The following is a 23,269-nucleotide window of genomic DNA, read 5'->3' as shown; positions in this document are numbered from 1 at the left end:
CAACCCATCATTTTTAACTTACGTCAAGTGCTTTTATTTTGAAGGATGCTGCTCTCGTTTCCTGTACCTCCTTTGATGAATGTTCTGCTGCACCTCTTCATGTCCCCATCCTGCCGTGTTTCTGCTGACAGAGCACATCCCAACAATGCACCAGTTTGAGAACATTTCTCCTCATTTTCTCAGAGATAATCAGGACACCGATACTAATGATTATTCTGATTTTAAATGACCCAGTAATGATGTTGTAAAAACACCTTAAATAGTGCATCATTTATCGTACACTCCTATCTTAAAATGTCATATCGTAAAATACTATTCAAGTAGAAACTAACAATTTCTTGACACCAGTAAAATGAATAAATTTCTCGTGTTTTATTTTTAGTTTGAAAGTTATGATGTGTGTCTGTATGCTGGCAGGAAATCTACGTCAAATTAAGATAATAGATTTCTACCGCTCTCAAGTGGTCACGTGAGGAAGTTGTTGATGATAACACCTTCATTTATTCATATTAAGTATAGCCCAATGGTATAGTCGTAATGTTGTGATACTAGTCTATATAAAACAAGCATTGTCGTCCTAGGGATAATAAAGTGATATAACGAGTCTAAACCAGTTATAAGTGGAGAAAATTAGTGTAGTGACATCAATTCAATAAGAAAGGTCCGGATCCTAAGAAACAAACCAATTTAGTTCAGTGGTGAAAAAAAAAAAAAAATAATAATTAAATAATAATACTTTATTAATCCCCAAAGGGAAATTCATGAATAATATTATTTATTTTATATTATCATAATATATTATATTATTATTTCAAATTATTATTATTACGATTATCAATAATAATAATAATAATAATAATAATAATAATAATAATAATAATAATAATAATAATAATAATTATAATAATAATAATAATAATAGAAAAAAATAAAATAAAAAGATAAAATAAAAAGAAAAAAGAGAACTCTTAAAAACGATCAGATTATACAAGATGTTAAAGAAAAACAGAACAATAAAAGGTAAAAAAAAAAAAAAAAAAAAAGACACAATTAAATAATGAATCATATTAGTAGCAGTATTTTACTTAAATAAATGTACATTCCTGAGTCATGAATTAAAATAATAATAATAATAATAAAATAAAAAATGCATTTGTTTGTTAGAGGCTTTTATTGCGAAGGGCAGTCAGTCGACGCAAACCAGAGGCGCCGTTTCCTGTTTCGTTTGTTGTTTTCTGGCTGTGTTTCCGCTGTGGATGCTGCTGCAGCTGTTTATGGACCCAAAATGACCAAACTCCAGCTCCTGAACGCCTACCTGACCGAGCGGCTGACGGTGGTGGTGAAGGAGATCCTGGACGTGGTGGAGGACACGGTGACCGAGTACCGGGAAGAGACCGCGAGAACCCAGCGGGAGAACGAGAGCCTGCGGAGACAGCTGCGGGACATCCTGCTCTTGGAGGCCGAGACAGAGTGGCTGAGTAAGGGCCAAGCTAGTCGGCTAGCTCCGACACTGAAGCTCAGAACTGCCTTTAACAATAGCCTGGTTTCGATTAACGGAGGGATTTGACTTTAAATACCGATTGAAACCTGATTTGTTTGCTTATGGGTTAACGTTCAGTCCTGGCTTTAAATTCGGCAACGGTCACACTTTATGAATCTGTGAAAATTTGTCTCAAAAGGAAGAACTCGGCTCTTCCCGCTGTTTCCTCTTTCCCCTCATCCTGGCGTCAGATGGTGCTTCAAAATAAAGTTAACTACTGAACTAAAATGAGCTGCTGCTTTGATACTTTTATAAATATGACAAATATAATTAAAGATGTTTTATATTAGGTTAAATTAAATAAGCACACGCTATTGGATTATTCCATAAACAACATTTAATAATAGGAAGATTTTATGTTAAGGGTCTTGTGTGACGATTTCACAATTGTTGCATTCAGCTTGTTTTCACGTTTGTCTGGTCATTAATAAAGAGCTGGGGAGAACAGCAACTGCTACCTCTTGATTCTGCTGTTTTTACAGTTCTGTTTCTGCGTTGTGTTCCAGGATCGACCAGATCCAGTCTCGGCTTCGCTGCTCCAGATGAGCCCTTGATCACGCCCCGCTCAGAGGAGCCAGACTCCACCCTGAACCAGCCCAAACGGCCACCAGCCATTCATGAGCCGGTTGTTTCTGTGCAGCCTCAGGCTCAGCAGAGCGAGAAACCTCCAGGGCCGACCCACCTGCCAGGTAACAAGAAACCTGCCGAGGTCAGGGAGACCGTCTTGAAGCCTGGACCTCACAAGGAGGCGTTACTTAAAGCATCACCTCCTCCAGCAACCTCTCTGAATCCTCCTGCTGTCCCAGTCCCTAAAATTCATGTTCATATTCCTGCGCTGAGAGAGGAGCCACAGGCCCCTGCTCCTGCTCCTGTTCCTGCTCCTGCTGTGATAAAAACTGAACCTGAGGAATACAAAGTGAGTGAACCTGAAGGCAACACAGACTCTGTGTCAGCAGCTGGATACGTCACGCAGGAGCAGCTGAGCTTTAGGGCAGACGCAGACCGGACAGTGTTGGTGCATTCAGACCAACATGAAGCCAACAGGAAGAAAAAAGCATCTCAAGACAAGCTGACAGTAAGTAACGAGGGTGCTGCAGCAGTGGGTTACATCCCTGAGCTTGTGCATCGCTGCCCCCGCTGCGGCGAGGCGTTCGACCAGGCCAGCAGCCTCCGCCTCCACCTGGAGCAGAAAAGAAAACCCTACGCCTGCGAGTGGTGCTGCAAATCCTTCGCACAGTCTGCAGACCTGCGGCGCCACCTGCGCACACACACGGGCGAGAGGCCGCACCGCTGCAACTTCTGCTCCAAGAGCTTCAGCCAGAGAGGAAACCTGCGGAGACACCTGCGCATACACACAGGTGAGCGACCCTACAGCTGCCCCTACTGCTGCCGCACCTTCAGTGACGGAGACACCATGAAGAAACACAAGCGCACACATTCAGGAGCTAAAGCAGACCGTGGCGATCAGTGCTCCAAGACGTTCGCCGGCTCCAGCAGCCTGCAGATACATTTAAAGAAGGACATGTGTTACATGGTCAACGCCTGATTGGCCCCTTCAGGGGCGGGGGAGGCCACAGGGAGGTCCTTGAGCTCAGGAGAGGCAGTGCTGCGACGAAACAGGAACCTGATCCACCATCCTCCTCATTGTTTCTCTCTGTTCCTCCAGCTGAACATCTCTAACATCTTCAACTTTGTGTTTCCTGAAGTGGACAGTTTGCAGTTTGTAGGCAGCTACACTGATCTTCCATGCCTTCATATTTATTTATTAACTTATTTATTTATCACTTATATCTTACATTTTAACTTCTAGTCAGTGGGTTTTTCCTGGAATAACCACCTTCAAAGGATCCGTCGCAGTGTCTCCTCTCAAAGGATGAAGAACTGGCTCCAGGCAGGAAGAACTTTAATACCTGAGAGAATCACTCCATAGAGGAAGGGGTGGGGTTAATAATGATGAGAGGAAAACAGCTTTACACTTATCATGCATACAGGGACAAAGACTGGACAGATCGAAGACTTCCACCGCTGAGGAAGGTCCTCAGAGCTCGTAGGAAACTCTGCGTAATAGTAGCTTGTATTTCAGAGGTACTCGCCCTAAACGTGTTAGATAACTAGTGAAACTGGTTGCCTTGTAGCTGTGGTAACTGAGGATTAACTGTCAGGCTTTTTAGTCTTTTAAACCAGCTCCAGGACTCAGATTTTGTAATACTCAACACCTCACTGGAAAGCCCCCACTGTCTGCCTCTGACTGTTTCCTTTGGTTGGTCACACAGTTGCTCCCTCTTTCCAGTCTGCGTGTTTCTTTTCTCCAGAGCAGAGGTCCACACAATGGTAGTATGTGTGATAGCTGGGGGTGAGGGAGCAGCAGAACACTTCCTGCTCAGGTAACAGGTGTGTATTTGATGGCATCCATGGCACACCTGAGACCCTGTCTGTGTCATTGCTCTGGTTTTCTAACGAACTTGATCAGGATCGAGGAAACCTGTGGGATAAACGTACCCAAGGCACACTGTGGACCGTGGAGAAGAGACTCTCCTCCCACAGAGCAGACTGGCTGCTGCAATACTACACATAAAATAATATATTATTTATTTTCTCTTCCATCAGTGTTAGCCTCTCGTCTTGTCTGACGTCACTCCTGGAAACATGTCGGTTGATTGTAAAAAACGAAGGGAAACGGCTCCACGCTGCAGGAGAACTTACAGAATTGTGATATTTTTGCAGAAAACACGACAAAAGGATACATGAAGTCAGCAGTGTTACCTGTTAGAGTAAGAAAGGGAACGTGATGATCGTTTCTGAGGCTCCATTCTGTGTGATTAGCAGTATTTTGTATTGATGTGAAAAATCTTGTTTTTTAGACATAATAAATGTTCAAACTGTTCCACTTGCTCTCTGTTCTCTTTAATTATAAAAACAGCTCTTAATACTTAAATATAAGGCCATACAACACAGGATTATGATGTCTGTGTGAGGTTAAAGCTCTGATATAAAAGCAATTTTGATGCATTAAAAACTCCTGAATTTTTGTAGAAGTAGGAAAAACTGTAGAAAGTCACTGTTTTTTTTGATAAAATGTCATTATTACCTTTAAAGTGTTTGTAAAATGCTCTTGTAGTTCCCAGTTCTGGCTGTAGGGGGCAGCAGTGTACCACCTTGAGGAGCTGCACAGAGTTAAAACAAACCCAAAGTCTCCCTCCAATCCAGGTTGCATTCCAAATTTATTTTTGCATTGTACAGAAGACACCTGATAGAAATGTAAGAACAACTGTAATGCACAAGTTCAGTGTAAACAACGGTTCAACAATATCGTATAGAAAGCCACATTCATACATTCAGTCGTGCATAAACGATAACACTGTAAACAGCAGGATGTAACACCAGGCGGGCCTCAGTGTCTCCTGAATGTAAACACGTTTCAATAGAAAACAGGCAGAGGGAGTATAGAGATAGAAATAGATCAACATATTGCATCATGCAACAACGAGGAAGAACCACTTGTATTGTGTTATCATCATCATCATCATCAGTTTCAGTAACAACAGGATGCAAATTCTTCACACATGTATTAAAGAGTGCAATCGTAACGTGATCCGTGCAGTTCACAGCAGATATCAGAGAAGTGATAACTGAGAGTCTTCTGATGAGGTTGATATGAGCGTTGGAAACATGAGACCTCTGCAGGCTTTAAATGGAGGAAGATGATGACGATGGTTCATTCAGACGGTTGGCTGAAGGTCTGCACTGAACAGCACCTGTCCAGTCACAGGTGAGCTGCCTTTACTAAGAAGTGAGTGGGGCTGGTGTTATGCTTCAAGCTGACCGTGAAGAAAAAGCTCTTTTTTTTTGCATTGTGGTGTTTGCTTGAGTTTGACGGCAGATTTTTTCCAGAAACCACTGAAGGTGTGTCCTTTCATACGTACATAACTTCAGAGACGAAGCAGTGCAGTGTCTGTTTTGGTCAAAATATCTATAAACTACAACTACAAAGCAAATCAACTGTGGTTGGACATTACTGCCCCTTTGTGTGGGATTAGCTTTGAAGAAAATCTCTGAGCCAGTACAACTGTATTGAGCAAGTTTAAACCAATGTATAAATACACGAAGATTAAGAGAGATATTTTATCTTTGATCTTGACTTTAATCTCAGAATTCAGAGATATCTTATCTTTAAACCTGACCTTGATCTCAGAATTTAGAGATGTGTTTGTCTAAAATCCTGACATTAATCCCTGAATTCAGAGATTTTTCTCCATAATCCTGATTTTAATCTAAGGATTCAGGGTTTTTCATCCTTAATCCTGATTTCAATCTCAAAATTTATGGATGTCTTTTTTATCTTTAATCCTAACTTAAATTTCTCATTTCGGATATATATTTTTTAAATCTTTACTTTGACTTTAATTTCAGATTGCAGAGATATATTTTGCCTTAATCCTGACTTTAATCTAAAAATTTGGAGATTTAATCTTTAATCCTGGATTCAATTTCAGACACTTAAGACGTTTCTAAATTTGAATACCCACTTTAATTTTGAATTAAGTGATTTTTTCTTTAATCCATACTTTAATCTCAGAAATCCGATGTATTTTTTTCTTAAATTCCAAAATAAATCCCCAAATTCAGAGATTTTTACCTTTAATCTTGATTTAAATCGAAGAATTCAGGGTTGTTTTATCCTTAATTCTGACTTCAATCTCAGAAATGATGGATGTCTTTTTTATCTTCAATCCCAATTTTAATCTCTGAATTCAGGTATGTATATATTATTGTCTCTAATCCTGACTTTAATCTCAAAATTTGGAGATTTAATCTTTAATCCTGGATTCAATTTCAGATAAGAAAGATGTTCTTTAACTTAAATCCCCACTTTAATCTCTGAATTTAGAGATTGGATCTTTAATTATGACTTCAATCTCAGAAATCAGAGATTTTTTTCTTTAATCCTTACTTTAATCTCAGAAATCAGATGAATTTTTATCTTTAATTCTGACGTAAATCCCTGAATTCAGAGATTTTTATGTTTAAGCTTGATTTAAATCGAAGAATTCGGGTTTGTTTTAACCTTTATCCTGACTTTATTCTCAGAATGTCTTTCTGTCTTTAATTCTAATTTTGATCTCAGAAATCAAAGTTTTTTTTATCTTTATCCTTACTTTATCTCTAAATTCAGAGATTAATCTTTAATCTTTACTTTGATCTCAGAATTCAGAGATGTTTTATATTTAATTCTTACCTCAAGCCCAGAATTCTTAGATTTTTTTAATCGCCAACTCTTACTTTGATTGCAGAAAGCAGAAAGTTTAATTTTTAATCCTGATTTTAATCTTAGAATACTGAGATGTTTTATTGTTTATCCATAGCTACATCCCAGGACTCAGATATGTTTTTATCTTTAATCTTGGCTTTAATCTCAGAAATCAGAGATGTTTACAAATCTGTGAAGTAAACTTAGTCTTAATCCTGCTGCTGAAAACTTCTCACAGGAGCTTTAAAGTTATCAGCTGGTAAACATGAGCAGATAAATCTACTTGAGGTTGATTTGATTTTAAGCATGTATAATAATAATAATAATTTATGCTGATGAGTTGATTCTTTTCACAGTGCTGTGGATTTTAATCCAAGAGTCTAGAGAGTGGTCTTAATCTCCCGGTCTGGCCTCCCTTGTGGTTGTGTTTTACCTCCAGTGAGAATATGTCGGATTTAAAGATCCATGTTTCTCCGGTCTTTATCTTTAATTTTTTACGGCTATACACAACTACACACACCACCTGATGCTTCTGGTTTTAAAGGAGATGGTGGGCTTCGTGTAAACATGAGGGAATCTGTGTGTTAGAGGAGGGTTTATGTGAAATAAAACTTTAAAAAAGGCCTGAACATTCCTTTGCAGCACTTTGGATTGTTCTGATGCATCTTTTCATGCAGATGTGTTAAAAATGACGTTAAACTGAGTGTGTGTAGTTCCCACTGTATGATCATCATCAGTGTTACAGTCACAGAGCTATGCATCACTTTCTAAAAAAGGCAGATGAATCTTAAATATTTCACCCTTTAAGCTTCCTGTGGATTTATTTATGGAGCGAAAGATCCCAACCCCAGCGTACAGATCAGATTCCTCTTCATCATGACTGTGGCTTTATCCAAACCTCCCTGTGGATTATGATACTCAATGATATGTATGACTGATCCCTATTTAAACCTTCAGCACATTAAAGGAGCAGTTTAATATAGACATGAATCTATTCAGGCTGAACCCTGGAGGGACTCGGCCTCTGATTTCTACATCCCCTCAACCAGTGATGGTGAAAAGCCTCAGGATACTCCTCTATCTGCTGAAGCAGACCCTCGGTTTGGTACAGAGAGTTATTCTGTAGAGAACTCTCACACTGCGAAGATGAGAAAAGGCTTTATATATGGGGAAGAGTGTGAGTCCCACCTCTGTTCTCCCAGACCCACAGGTCTGAGTGGGTCTGTCTGTGTGCAGGAGGATCTTTGGTTCAGAGAGCAGCAGAGACAGAATATGCTGGTCTGATGCAATCCTCCAAACCAGCAGCTGATGTTTGATGACCATTTAACTTTTCATTATCTATGCTAATAGAGATCTGAATTAATGAAACTTTATTTCTATATTTGTACCTCAAGTTACACTGGGGACAAAACCAGACCACAGAAAGGGGGTCTTGGTCTGGATCCAAGATGATTTGTAACTGATTAACCAGGCAGTAGATTCTCCTCCATCCAGACCCCTGAGGAGGTTCATGACGTTAAAGAGGGGGTAATATGCTCTCACTCTGGGGACCTCTGTGTAATCAAACTTATCTCTGGAACCAGTTCTTCTGCCCCCTGCTGGCTGAAGATTTAGATGATCTTTGCATTAAGCTTGGTTCATGCTTGATGCACGGCTTTGTGTGGACAAATTATGTCATTTAACACTGCAAGAAACAGAAATCTTACCAAGTGTTTTTTCTTATTTTCAGTAGAAAATGAGCAGTCCAGGAAAATGTCTTGTTTCAAGATATTTAAAGACAAAAATGAGGTCTGAATTGCTTGTAACCAGTGAAAAAACATCTGCCAATGAAACAAAACAAAAGGTACTTACACTAAGAGATTATTCTAGTTTCAAGCTAATTTTCAAGCCAATTTTTCTTATTCCATTGGCAGATTTATTTTTGCTTAACACAAGCAATTCAGACCTCATTTTTGTCTTAAAATAACTTGAAACAAGACACTTTTCTGAACTGATAAGTTGAATGTGGCTCGAATCAAGTACAACAAGAAAATTTTAACTCAAAATAAGACAAAAACACTTGCTAAGATTTCGTTTTTTTGCAGTGAAGCAGCCCCTCCTTGTGCAGTCCTTTTCACATGAAAAATTACGAACTTCTTCGCAGAGACACTTGGACAAATTGGAGCTCCTGGTATCCAAGGTACAAAATATAAATGCCTTTATATGATCACACAGATATCGCCGTGATAACCATGTGATGAACAGCTCCTGGCATGAAATTGTGGCCAAACTCAGCAGAGGAGAGGAAGTGACAAAAAAATGTTGTAAACAGTGTAAACAACTTATTGTCTGGTTTAATGCTATGATACACCGCCCCCTGCAGCTTGGGAACAGACATTGGCATGGAGTGTTTAAAAGTATAAAAGCCACAAACGTTCTGTCATGCTGATTCCCCATGTCTCATTTCAGTGCGTCATGTTAGTGTGGAAAGCATAATACTATGGCAACCCGTTTTAAAATGTAAACGCTAGACTGGATATGCAATCCGGATATCTGTAATTCAATTTCACCTGGACAAAAAGAACATTTCAGACATCCGCAAATACATTCCCCGTATCCCCAATTCTCATTTTTACAACATCATTTTGACTTGGCAAAATATGTCACTTTTTGTTTTTCATTTGTTACTTGTGTAACGTGTTACTACAAATTAAAGTTATCTGTAATTCTAATTCTGTCTAGTCAAAATGTTTTTAGAGATATCTTGAACTGGAATAACAGATATCTATATTTTATTTGCAGATATCGATGATTCACATTTTGGATATCGGCAAGGACGTAGTAGATATCTATAGTGGCGAAAAGTGGCATATTTCACCGAGTCAAAATGACAACTGTGGATAGGCAGAATGTATTTGCAGATATCTAAAATGTTGTTGTTGTCCAGGCAAAATTGAATTACAGGTCTCTAGGCGCCGCCCTGTTGGCTATGGCTGCCTTTTGCAGCAGCTCTCTCTTTTTGTCTGTTTCTTGTAATTTTTTCGTCTCTTTTTTTGTAATTTTTGTTTTTGGAGTGGATCATTGCTTTGTATGGCTCATTTGTTGATCACGGACACCAAACTTTTTGTGTCTTCAGTGATACTTTTACTACTTTTTCTCCTGTGTTTGTCTGGAGATCCTACATGTAACCATGGCTGCATTGTTTACATCTGAACTCAGCTGTTAGCAGCCTGTAGCATGTCAATGCTAGCTGGTGCTAGGCCTGATGTTTCCCCACAAGGTGAAGGAGAAGGAGGTGAGGATGACGTGCTGGTTCTCAGGTGTGAGCTAAGAAGTGATGACATCCACCTGTCTTTCCATCCATCGTTATTGGGAACGTAAGATCTATCTCCAATAAGATGGACCAGACACCAACGCCACATTGGAGGAGCTTCACCTGCTGTGAGCAGACAGGATCCAGGAGACAGAGACTGAACAGACTGCTGAAGAAGCTCAGTCCTGGACCCTGTGGAGGTGGAGGCTGGCTGAACTGGAAAATGATGGACAAGCTGTCATCATCTATTTTCTTATGGACCATTTTGAACTTTCTATACACTTTCTTACTTTAGTTTTCTTGATTGCTGCTGTGATTTCAATTACGTTGTACTTGTTACAATGACGATAAGTTTCTATTCTATTCTATTCTATCTGCTTCGCATATCCAGTCTATAGTTTAAATGTTAAAACTGCTTGCCATATAATACAGCCTTTAGGAGGTGCTTAGCTCTGGGACCGGGGTGGATGATACAGTAATAAACAAGAGAAAGGGCTAAGAGCAGGCTGTGTGACCGTAAGCTCCAGTCTTTCTTTGAGGAATCCTGACTGCGACATTCACCATCAAAGTTATCAAAGTTAGCGTCGATGCACTGAAGAGGTAAAATTGAATAAAACAGCTTTGTGTGAATGAACGTGATCATAAAATGTGTGCTGTCGTAGAAAAACATGCAGTTTGATCTAAATCTGATGTCTGCAGCTGTGGACTGTGTGTAATCTCTGAGTCCCATCCCTGCTCAGTGTCAGGCTGACGTAGTGCTGAGTGAGTGAGTGAGTTAGATGGTGAAGGTTGATGGAGCTGATGTGCTTTTCTTCTGGATGACTCACCGATCAGAAATGAAGGCACAACACCACACAGCTCAAGCTCCACCCTGCCCTCCATCTTTCTCTGACACACTCCCAGACTCCGGTGACTCCCGTGGTGATGCTGCTCAAGTCCGTCCCTTGAAGAAAGCCGAGGATCTTTGTGTCCCTGTGCCCTGACGGCGAGCGCCTGTGGGATGCCGTGCAGGGTTTAGTCATGACTGAGGGTTTGGGGCAGCTCGTTGGTCAGGATGTGCCACCGCTCCACCCTCCGGCCCTGGTTCTTCAGGCAGTCCATCCAGTGACGGAGGGCGTCGCCCTGAGAGTGACAGCTCAGACAGACGCCACCTGAGAGAGGACAAACAGGAAGTTACTACAGCTGTTCTGAAGCTGAGAACAAAGAGTGTTTAAAGAGGTCAAAGGTCAGAGTCACACCGATGAAGTCATTGGAGCGCCCTAGGTCGTAGTCCCACACCGTCACCTCCAGAGTCTTATTGGTGAGCTCTGACAGAGAGATCTCGTAGAAAAACTCCTGCAGGGATCACACACAGACACACAGACGGGGAGACAAATCAAAAACAGGTCTGTGAGATCTTGAGTAGACACCTGCTCTTTGAAGGAAGATGAAAACCCAGACGGAGAGTCAGACAGTATCGACAGACGAGCTCAAACCTTTATTGTTTTGGTTTAATCAGATTATATAGTATCAGCAGAAATCTAATAATAGAGTCTTGTACCAAACTTAGTTGTAGTGTTGTGTTCTCTCTGGAGACTGTATGAAGGATAACTGTATTTTCTCTGGATTAACGGTGACAAAGCGACACCGGGAGGGCAGTGCGGGGTTTCAAACAGACACTTTAAAGTCATCTTTGTCCTGACGTGTTTGCAGCTCACAAAAATCTGAGGCTGAAAATCATAATACTTCACTTTCATTTCTGGTAAATTTGGTGGAAAAGAACCTGGATGTGATTTTAAAGTCTTGAACAGTTCCCATGTTTCATCACATTCACCAACAGAGGAGATCAGAAAGAGAAAGTATCAAAGTTAGAGACACGCTGAGCAGAGAGAGCTGAACAGGACGTGTCTGACGTCTCTTTATTAATGGAGCTTTGGTTGAGATTCATGAGGGAGAAACACGGCTCAGCATGTCAGGAGGAAACCAAGCAGCGCAGAGAGGTTTTTAACAGACTGGAGAGATGTTCAGATTCTGTCAGCGAGCAGCAGTGAGAAGAGGAGAAGACAGACAGAAGAAACAGACAGAGACGGTTAACATCGTCCCCTCAGCGCTGGACGGGAGCTCACCTCGTTGAATTCAGGGTTGAGGGTTTTTTTCATCACCGTGGTTTTGTGCTTGGATTTCTTCTCGATGTCAGGCTTCAGGTATCTAAGAGAAAAGAGGCAGAGTATTATCTTTTCATCTTTTGGTCGAAGGTAAAAAAAAAAAAAACACTTCTGAATGTAGATGAGGTTTAACTGAGTTTGGAGCCTTTGTCTGAATATTTCTGTTTCATCCTGTTTGAGTTGTTTAACTAACCGCAGGCTACAAACTATGCTGTTAGAATATCAGACCTGGATATACACATCAGATATTTTTTCTTTTTTTTTCTTTATTTTACCAGGAACAATCCCATTGAGATGCAAGATCTCTTTTACAAGGCCAAGATAGCAGCATAAGAAAGTTTCACACAGATGAAAAGACAGAAATAAATCAACAATACAAAAAGCTCATAAGTTAGCAGCGTTAGGCAGTAAAACAATTGCACAGGCTCATCAGATGATCCTTGATCCTAGTTTAAAATAGTCCAAGCAAGCATGATTCTTCAGCTTCAGATGGCCTTGTAGCTGTAGATGAAGGAGCAAAAACTCTAAAAGCTCTTTGACCAGACAGAGCGAGTTGGAAGAACCACAAACAGAATCTGACTGTTTGACCAAAGGTTACAGCGAGCAACGACCTTATGATTCAGTAAAGAGCACAAATAAGACGACAGATCATTCAGTACGGCTTAATAAAGGTAGGCCAATGCTCCAATCTTCTGTTGTGATGCAGTGATGTGTGTGAAATCCTGTTCCTGAAACAAAGCGCTATACTACATGGTAAACTGAGTCCAAACTCCAAAGCATGCATATAAAGAATGTCACCAAAGTCAAGGACAGATAAAAAAAACTTGCATGACTCAGTTTTTTCTGAGCAACAAATGAAAAACAACCTTTGTTTCTGTAAAAGCAGCCCAACCTCACCCTCAGTTTTTGATAAGTTTTGGATGTGAAGGCTGAAAGAAAGGTTTCCATCCAAGAGAAAACCAAGGTCTTTAAAAGAATTGACCCATTCAATCCCCTCATTTGACAGATCAAAAGTCTGACATTTATCCTCTACTGTCCTCTTGGATCTAGAGAAGCACATTGCTTTTGTTTTATCAGCATTTAAAACCAGCCTCAGTTTGCAGACAGTGTTAAAAGCAGCTTGAAATGGGGGAACCTGAGGTGTAAAGGATGGTGTCATCTGCATAAAAGTGAAACTTTGCCTCTGTGATGTTTTTACATAAATCATAAATACAAATCACGAAGAGAACAGGGCCCAATACAGACCCTTGCGGGACCCCATTTTTGTAAAGGGGTGCATCGATCACAATTTTCTGGCTGATCACTGATCTTTAAAAAGCCTGACCTGCCGATACCGATTTTTATTTTTTAATTTTTATAACTGACAGCATATACTTTCGATGTTCCAATCGTATTTTATTGAAAATCATTGAACAATGTCTGTGAAACTATAAAATCTTTATGTTTTAACTTAAACAACCCATCAAGTGTCTGAGTCTTAGGGCTCAGAGCAAAAAGCAACAATGGCTGGCTGTCAGACCTTCCCGGAGGTTTATGAGATCAGTCTCATATGTAAGAATGGGCCGATCATTGATCCCCCAAAATTAAGAAAATCGCACCAATCAATCAGCCAGCTGACTGATAGGTGCATGTCTACAAATATGTAGAGGATAAGTTATCCACTCTGACACATTGCACAGCAAAGAGCTGAAATCTTATCAAGTTTTTTTTGTCTTATTTTTAATAAAAATTGTCTTTTTTCTTCCAGGAAAAATTGCTCAAAAATTTGCTTAAAACTAGAATAATGTCTCAATACAAGTAACTTTTTTTGTTCCATTGGCAGATTTTTTTTTTACTTGTTACACGCAATTTAGACCTAATTTTTGTCTTTAAATGACTTACAACAAGATATTTTTCTGGACTGTTTGGGTCAATTTGACTCATATTAAGTCTTAATAGACATTTTCCACTGAAAATAAGACAAAAACACTTGATAAGACTTCAGTTTTTTCCTGTGTGCTTCCTATTGCTCAGATAGCTTTTAAACCGCTGAACTGTTTTCAGTGAGAACCCAATGTTGATGAGCAAGAAGAATAGAGTGATCCACTGTATCTAAGGCCTTAGATAAATCTAAAAATAGAGCAACACATTCATTCATCAGATGAGGCTGATGGTTTCAATTCTCAAATCTGAAGCCAAAACTTTGAGAGCTCCCCCTAGTGACCGCCTTACAGCGTTCTTAATTTGTGGTCTAACCTTTGTTTAATGTTTTATCACATTCTGTATTTTCTTTTCACACTTTTCAGTGAACGCTGAGGCGACGAATCGTGACTCGATGGTCCCCGCAGGTGATGTGGTTTTATAGATAATGATGATTAAACAGTAGTTAATAAAGAACAGACAGAGCCAGGTTTACCCACACACACTGTGGGCTCAGTGATTCACTCTGACAGTGAGCAGGACGGAGGAAGACTCATCTTCATAAATCATCTTCATCAGTAGAAGATATCTGCTGCAAAGCTAAACACGTGGCACCAGGAGAAATGAGAGGCCAAGCTGGAAGCGATAAGCTTGGCTGCTTCAGGTTAATAAGAGGACAACTGAGACCGTTTCAGGGCCCCTGGTCTCCCGTCATCTCTGTGAGTCATCTTTTTGTTTTAATGTCCAAGAAGCTGTGCAGGAAATTAGGAATCTGGTTTTCTGAAATCCTACAGCACAACAGGCCTTTAGACCTTGGTAGTCACCAGGATCCAGAGCTGGAATCAGTTTTAACCCCTGACTAGAAGAAGAGGTGAAGACGTTTTTGTATCGGTTTGTTGTGACAGGTGTTTCTCAGGAGCTGTTTGTGCCGACTGTAACTCAGGAGTCCCGACCTGGTAAACATTTGCACGGCGATACTCTCAGTTTGTCGGCGTATCTCTGAATTCGTCTCGTTCTGACTCTGACTCATTTTATCCTGACAGGGCGTGACGGGTTTCTCAAGTGTCGAGAAAAGAAGCCTTAAATCCTCGACTTCTCCTCGGTTTTTCCTCCGACAGAGCTCAGCTGAGACGTCCCTCTGCTCGCTCTGGTCGTCTCCTCGCTGATTGCCCGTCCTGCTGGTAAACAGATGGTGCTGCTTTTTCCAACAGCAGCATTGATTTGCAAAGTTAATAAGATGGCAAAACTCCAGCTTGTGTTTTTTTTTTTTGTCTTGTCTGAGCTAAAGTCCAGTGTTTATCTGTCCTCCTTAGTGGTCCAGGCTGGCTCTGGACCCAGTAAAACCAGTTCACATTAGGAAAAATCTTCATTTCACCACTTGATGGTTCTTTAAGGAGGTTTCTGTCTCTGCCAAACCAATTATTGTGAAGCAGCATGTCCTCAGAAAGTCCAGCTGCTCTCCCTGGAAGTCATTGTTTTGTTGAATTTGAAGTTTTATCTCGGTTTTATTTTGGCTGCAGCTGAACCTTTTTCTGATTTGCTGTGTTACTGTGGTAACAATGTTTAGCTGAGAATGATCATTTCTATGGAAAATATTTAAGATAATAAAAGCATTTCATTAGAATCAGCAACAGCCGGGATTAATCTTTTTGGATTCTGCTTTCCTGGATGTTAAATATGGATATGAAGGACTAACAATGGGTGTTCAGACTGTCAAACAGATTCACATGCTAAATCTCCACCTCTTACATTTTGACGTAGGGGTCGGAGAATCCGTTGACATCCATGGCGGCCAAGTGAGCACAGCGTTTCACTCCGACACAAAGCCCCCCGTTGCGGCGTCCTCCTCCTCCTCCCTCTTCTCCTCCTCCTCCTCCTCCTCCTCCTCCTCCTCCCTCTCTGTCTTCATCCTCCAGACCGGACGGAGGAAGAAACTGCAGAGAGAGAAGAAGACGACCTCTTTCCTCCAGGCTGTGCAGCTGCTCCTTCTCCCACTGAGGAAAAAAATCAATCAGGTAATAATCAGATTACTTTGATCAGATTATTTGTTTTTTTAATGATCTTGACAGGTTTAAATAGGTTAGGTTTAATGTTTGAATGACATCAACAGTTTGAAAAACTGTGGGAAGAAGCTGTCCATGATGTTTCACACTGATCATGACTTAAAGCCGTCTGCAGGTCAGTATTTCCTGTTTCTAAAAGTGAGTAGAGTTTATCAGCACAGATAAACTGAACCCTACAATTGTACAATTTTATTCAGCTGACGTTTTAGTCCAAAGCAACAAACAACACAAGCAAGAATTTAGTCAGAAGGGAAAACCTTAGTTAGTGTGATAAAGTGCTTTGAGCTATTTGGCTGCAGGTGCTGCCATCAAGTGCAAGGTGATTGTACGGTTTTGAAGCCAAAATACCCCGGTCTCAGGCGCAACCACTGTAGCAGTTTGCACCCAGAGTCTGCGCAGTAGAGACTGTAAGGGATTCTGGGAGAATGTGAGTGGAGCTGGGTGACAAAAATAATATATATATATATTTTTTTTCTTTCGAGAGTCTAATCACTTCTTGACTCTACCTCCCGACACATCTTACAATCCCCGAAAAAAATACACGAGAACGGCAGCTGTCAATCATCGTTGAACCTTACGTACAGCCTTGTTTCTTCATATAACGAATGCAAACGAAACTTTTCAGAAAAAAGAGGACTTGAACACAAGACAGCCAAATTGTATCTTCAAAGCACCACAACGATGCGACGCGAGAAACATTTCTATGAGGTGTATGAATTATTCAAAGTTTGACCACAGCCCATCTGGAATGACTGGAAAGACAGATTTTTTTAACCTATACTGCAGCCAGCCACCAGGGGGAGCAGTTTTTGTGGAGACCTCACTTCGAGCAGAGCAAGCGGACGTCCATGTTTTTTTACAGTCTATGCTTCAGACTAGAGATGGGTACCTTTCACACTTGGAACGATACGGTAACGGTGCCCTGGCAATCGGTATTGGTACTTCATGGTGTTTATGTGGTAAAAAATATTAATTTGTTTAATATTAAAATATATATCTTTTTCAATTTAACATATTTATTCTTCAATATATAACATTCCAATGCTGTGTTCATGTCCAGCATGGAAAATCACCTACTCTTCCACTCCCTCACAGTCACATGGATGCATTTAGGTACCTAAACATGGTACCTTTTGGTTTTATGTGAATTGGTACACAGTACTTTTGTTAAAATTCGGTTGGTGCCTATAAAAGTACCTAATTCGGTACCCATCCCTACATCAGGCATCTCTTAAAAGTAGAAAGTAGAAAGGGACTCTGTGGATCGTGTTGAGTATGGTAATTCATTCCACCATTTGGGAACAACAGAGGAGAAGAGTCTGGCTAGAGATTTGGAGCCGCACTGGGCTGGGAGCACCAGGTGTCTTTCACAAGCAAAGGGTAGCATGTAGACCTGGAAGAGGGACCCCAGGTAGAAAGGAGCAGTTCTTGCTAATGTTTCGTAAGCCAGAAGAAGAGCTTTGAATCTGATTAGAGCTGTCACTGAAAGCCAGTGAAGAGAGAGAGCAGAGTGACGTGCTGTTTTGAGTTGGTTAAAAACCAGATGTGCTGCTGCATTCTGGGTAATCTGCAGAGGTTTAAATGTACACGCAGGGAGGCCTGCTAAAAGAGAGCTGCAGTGGTCGATGTGTGAAATCACAAGGGCCTGTACCAGAAGCTGCGTGGCCTTAATTTGATTCGATATCAACAACACTGAGCAATTAGGCCACGTGAACCCTAAAGGTCAGCTGGTCATCAATCATGACACCCAGATTTCTGGGAACAAATGGACTGGATTCAAGCGGGACACTGATCTGTAACTGAAAGAAGGGACACGCTGGAAGGACATTGAGCTCAGTTTTGGAAAGATTTAGCTGAAGGTGGTTAAATCTGTCAGCACTGAACAATGATCTCCACAGACCGAAACACAAACAATAAAAGGTTTTCAGTGTTCGAGGCTCTGAGTCCATTTGGATGATTTTCATCCATTGTCTCTTTGTTTCAGGCGCCTTAAATTAAAAATGTTTCAGCTGTGGTGTCTCTCCCACAGGTGAGGGCATCATAATCTGCTATTTGTCTATTTATCCACGCTTTGAGTGTTTCTCACCCACTCTGGATATTTCAGTCCTGTCTCCTCGTGGGCGTTGATGGAGTTTTGCTTTGGAGGGTCAGCTGCTGTCTGTTACCAAACTGGATTTTTAAGATTTATCCTTCTGCAACAACAATCATGGTGATATTTAATATTATTAGTTACAGCTGAGAAACAGTGGAAGCAAAGACAGAGCGAGGATTAAAGGCCGCCATGTTTGTGTTGAGTGTGGTAGAGCTGCACAATTTAAAGTTTCAGACTGGATAACACAGGTTTTCAATTTGTGTTTAGTTCAGTCTGAACTCACACCAAGCGATGGCGAGATGAGCCAGTTCAGTGACGCTTTAATCCCATTTTCTGACGAGCTGAGTTTCCAACCACAGGTTCAGAGAGCAGCTGAAGTAGAGGATGATCAGGTTGTATTTGGTGCTTAATCCTGACCTAACCACGACCCTGCACCTTTAAGAAGCAGCTCACACACCTTTAATGACATTCAGTGACACTCCTCCTGGTGCATGCCTTTGATTTGAACCCTCTGGTTTTCACCCGACAGGGGATAAAAGATGAAGACTTAAATCCTGCTCCTGAGGTGAGACTACCTGTCCCTGAGTCTCTGTGCTCCCTGTCACACACAGGCCATCAGTCTCTATCGCCTCACAGACCCATACCGCCACAAACCCCCACGTACAGCTTCAAAAGACACCGGAAGGCTGGTTTCACCGTGCTGTTTTAATATTTGTCAGGGCTCTCTTCCCATCATCCCTCACTATAAGCCGCAGAGAAAAAAAAAGGGAAAAACCAGGTCAGAAAAACAAGATTGATCACATCTTGTAGGAATCTGCACAGCTTGGAAGGATTCATCTCCCGCCCACCTTCAATCTGTGGGAAACGGGACTCTGGGAATGTTTCTGAGCCGAAATCTCCTCCAGTGCAGGGTTCACCCTCAAAGTCAACCTCAGCGGCTGAAAATAAGCCGTCAGTGCAGCAGCAGATCTGCTTCGACCACGCTTTAATAAAGCTGACAGGCTCAGGTCAGTGTTCCAGGTGAGTGTGTGTGATGGACGGCGTCCTATCAGAGACAGAGATCCATCCCGGTGTCAGAGCTGCAGAGCTCACACAGCGCTCCTCATGGTTTCACTGACGCACCAGGTCTGGTTCAGTCTGTGTGGAGCTCAGCAGACTGAGCCAAGAGGCAAGAACAGCTTTTTGTGTTTGTGGTCTGAAAGTCCAGACTAAGCCTGGAGTTAAGGCCTGAAACACAGATCTTAGACCAAAACAAAGACGAGTTAAAACCCTGGATTATGATGAAGGAGTTGAGATTTAAAACCAAACCCTGAGTTAACACATAGATCAAGGGTAAGAAACTCATGATCAGAGAAATTAGCGTTGAGATAAGTCTGAATTAAGACCTGAACAAAGTCCAAGAACTCCAGGAAAAGACCAGGAACTCACAGACTAATGAGGCCTGAGCTAAAACCAGTATAAAGTCCAAGATCTGGGTTGTATTGCAGAGGGGATGGTGAAGCCTGGCCAGAGATGGAGCTGTCACTTTAACCCCCTGAGCTCCTGACAGAGCTGCTGTTTGTTAACAGGCCTGCCTCAAAGCCCGCTGCTCTGAGATCAGCATCACACCAAGTTCAAACTGACAGGAAGCCATTAGATAAAGCTCCTGTTTGTCACCACACCGAGGTCGACTGGCTGACAACCCTGGAGGGACTCCACCAACACACCCACACACACACACCACACAGCTGTGCTGCTACAGACACCTGTTCAATGATGCTGGGTGGCTAATGAGCTCAGGCCAGGTTCAGACTAACAGCAGAGCCGACAAACCATCAAGCAGCCCAGCATCGACTGCGTCCCAAACACCTCAGGAATGTAAACAGATCTTTTAAAGCAGCTAATTGGACCCTGAAGTCTCATTGTCTTTAAACAGAGTGAGCAAACATGTCACTGCAAGGAGTCAATATGACACCAGAGAGTGAGTAATGGATACCGCCTTTAAGGTAGGGTCTGCAGGATTTCCTAAAAAATAGGATGTCATTTTTTACAGGAATAAGCCTGCTCAATCATTTTATATGGGCCTCTGTACATGTCAGTGTCAGTGTCTGCCTCAACCCCCTCTCTCTGATTTCTGGGCAGAGAGTAGGCCTGGTTTCCCAGTGCCTAGGTGACTTTGCGTGTTGATTAGCAAGTGGAAGAAGCTTTCCTGAGCAGCTACGACAGTGGATGTAACACGGCAAAAGAAAAACACAACCAAAGTGAAACGAAACGCCAAACAGATAAAACTTTTTTCCTAAATGAAGGTGAAGCTTGGCTTAACTTGCACTCATGCTTGGAGAGCAGCATGGGATAAAGAGCGATGTATGTTAGCTTTCTGCAAACCAAGTATGTGTCAAATACCCGTGATTAGCTTGTGCCAACATGCCAGGTCAATGTTGTGTTTACTAAAAAGTAACGGAGATTTTGGGACCCTATCTTGAAAGATGGTGCAGATAGATAGATAGATAGATAGATAGATAGATAGATAGATAGATAGATAGATAGATAGATAGATAGATAGATAGATAGATAGATAGATAGATAGATAGATAGATAGATAGATAGATAGATAGGCTTTATCTTCAGACTCAGGGTCCATATGTAAAAAAAGGAAGAGAAAAACAAAAAGAGAATAAAAATACACAAAAACCAACCATCAAATATAAAGAACATATTATAAAAAATGATTGAGTCCCACGTCAGCACCAACAATGACAACCTTAGGCCTCAAACTAAAAAAGAGTAAGTCTTTCAGTGTCAACACCCAAATCCAGATTAAAAATTTCATATTCGTTCAAAAGTCAAGACCAGGATCAAAATCCAACATCACCAACATCCTCAGACCAAGGCAGAAGGTTTCAAGTCCAGTCCCAGATCAGACCAAACCGACATTAACCAGAAAGAGTCGGACTGAAGAACAACCATCAGACCAACAGATCCAGTCTAAAGACCTCCAGACACAGAATCAAGTTGGTCAACCCATCAAAGCTAGTCCAGGTAAAGGACTGACAAGCCCTCTAGAGTCTCTTCTCAGATCAGGAAGAACTAGCCCAAAGTTAAAAAGTCCAACAGATTGAGTCAAAACCTTCACCAAGAACAGATTAGTGTTTCCCCAAAGCATCGACCCAAAGGACCAAACTGTGACTGATCCATGAGAAATGGAGAGAATGATAATGTTCATTAAACACTTCATCAGAAATAAACACACTCAGAGGTCTCTTCACCGTCCCTGACAGACTGACCGCACATTGTGCAGCTCAGAGGTTTGGAGGGATGAACCTGGACGTGTCCGAGTGAAACTCACAGTCGAGAGACCCTCAGAGGTCTTTAAGAGACCTCATCAGTAAAAATGTTGAAGTGGTTTTATCTCCTGAACGTTTAATGAAGTAGAAATGACCCTGGATAGAGAGCGCATAATGAGATCTCGTTAAGGAAATAGGTTCGTCTCCACTCTGGTGGTGTGATCGGCCCACATGGAGCAAAGCAGAGTGAACTCTGGGTGACGCCCCAGGAACGAAACAAAAACAAACCCACTCTGCCATTTTTCTCTTATTTTCAATGCCAGGGATTTCTGCCTGCAGGGGGCAGTGTTTAAAGGTACAGGTGTGAGCAGACACAACAGGCTGCTGGGGAAAACTTGAAAGTTTCCACAGCAGAGAGACAAAATCAGGGGATGTTTGACTGGTACCACTAACTGACAGAAGTGTTAGTGGAAAATGGTTAAAACAACGGCTTTCTTCACAAAACTTGTCTGGAACAGTGACATCTTTTGATGTGTTGTTCATTATTTTGGACTCTTCTCCTGAATGTCTTTTCTAAAGTTTATTCTCATTATCAGTAAAAGGAGCGGCTCTAATAAGTCATTAAATGCTCTCTCCGTCTCGTCTCTGCAGATAGAAACCATTATCCAAACTAACACGTTTCTGTGGCTTCACAGTGTCAGACAGCTTCTTCAGAAGTCTGAGGGTCTCTCGGAGTTTGCAAGTTTTTAACTAGCTGTTGCTTCGTGACTTCATCCTCTCAGGCTGAACGTGTGCACAGCGGGGGACCCCAGTTTCTCTCAGCCTCCTCACTTAAAGCTAAACTACTCAGAGTCGACCAAAGCACCCTTCGTTTAATCCTCTCCTCTATGGGCTGAACCTCCTCGGGGTGTGCCTTCATCAATCATTTCATCTCTGCTCATCCCGCTCTTTGACTTTCTACCTCCATCTGTAGACACTTTCTGCTCTGATGTGTGTTCTCCTTTATTCACACAGACACCTCTCTCACACACAGACGCCTGCTCTCTGACCCGGCTCACACTTTTCTCATAGTTAGTTTATTTGAGCGGCAGCAGGGGCAGATGTTTTCTCTTCGTGTTCTGGGTTAAAGGGTGACTTTAGAGCCCGCTGTGTGTGAAAGTGTAAAAACAGATGAGTCTCGGCTTCTGGAGAATCTGTCACTTCTTCACATCACATGTCTGAGTTGGGAAAACAAAAAAGAACAAACCATCAGACTCTGGCATGCCCTTCAAGTTTTAGTTCAAGGAACTTCTCTTTAAGGAACTAAATGGTTCCTGTCACTCACTGTCTGTATTTCCTGCAGCCTGGCAGAGATCGACTAGTTTTTCAGTTTAAAAAGCAACCCTGTTGACTAAAGACTTTGAGCCGATGCACCCTTAACAAACAGCTTGGGATCATTAAATGTGACAGTTTCAGTTTCAGTTGTGTTTGTGTTTTTCTGGGTTTTGGATTTGAGTTTTTACGTTGTTTTTTGTGATCCTCGACTTGAGTTTCTCGTGTATCTTAGTTATTCTTGTTGAGTGTTCTGTGTTTCCTGTTTTTGTCTTTATTTTGTGTTCCTTGTGGTTTGGATTTGGTTCTTGTTATGTGTATGTCTTTTGTGATTCATCTTAGTGTTCCTGTATTTAGTCTCTATCTTGAGTTCCTCTGTGTTTGTTTTGATTCTCCTTGTGTTTCCCTCCGGTTTGG

General features: G+C 41.4%; 2 protein-coding genes across 2 annotated transcripts in view; one reads left to right on the top strand and one right to left on the bottom strand.

Moving 5' to 3' along the window:
- Positions 1 to 1,213: 1,213 nt before the first annotated feature.
- On the top strand, positions 1,214 to 4,404 carry LOC141809067 (uncharacterized). The gene is made up of 2 exons (XM_074695881.1): positions 1,214 to 1,478; positions 2,047 to 4,404. Exons 1-2 carry the CDS (start codon positions 1,286 to 1,288, stop codon positions 3,084 to 3,086), a joined length of 1,233 nt encoding a protein of 410 aa, XP_074551982.1. The 5' UTR covers positions 1,214 to 1,285; the 3' UTR covers positions 3,087 to 4,404.
- A 1,645-nt stretch (positions 4,405 to 6,049) lies between these two features.
- doc2a (double C2-like domains, alpha) overlaps positions 6,050 to 23,269 on the bottom strand; it is a 45,458-nt gene continuing 28,238 nt past the window's right edge. The window contains exons 8-11 of the mRNA XM_074695880.1: positions 15,873 to 16,117; positions 12,186 to 12,267; positions 11,319 to 11,415; positions 6,050 to 11,231 (exon numbers count right to left, since the gene is read on the bottom strand). Coding sequence (XP_074551981.1) covers positions 11,095 to 11,231; positions 11,319 to 11,415; positions 12,186 to 12,267; positions 15,873 to 16,117 — 561 coding nt within the window. The 3' untranslated portion in view covers positions 6,050 to 11,094. The remainder of the gene's footprint in view (positions 11,232 to 11,318; positions 11,416 to 12,185; positions 12,268 to 15,872; positions 16,118 to 23,269) is intronic.

Source organism: Halichoeres trimaculatus, unplaced genomic scaffold, assembly GCF_033239565.1.
Source record: "Halichoeres trimaculatus isolate MK-OKI-2021-1 unplaced genomic scaffold, fHalTri1.1 fHalTri1_scaffold_20, whole genome shotgun sequence".
NCBI lineage: Eukaryota > Metazoa > Chordata > Actinopteri > Labriformes > Labridae > Halichoeres > Halichoeres trimaculatus.
Note: the sequence above shows the minus strand (reverse complement) of the source record. Positions and strands in the feature narration are given on the sequence as shown.

Bases quoted from the DNA above. Each gene is read 5' to 3' on its own strand.
- LOC141809067 (XM_074695881.1), top strand. From the start codon at position 1,286: ATGACCAAACTCCAGCTCCTGAACGCCTACCTGACCGAGCGGCTGACG. The intron at 1,479-2,046 runs GTAAGGGCCAAG...GTTGTGTTCCAG, and splicing joins GGCCGAGACAGAGTGGCTGA to GATCGACCAGATCCAGTCTC.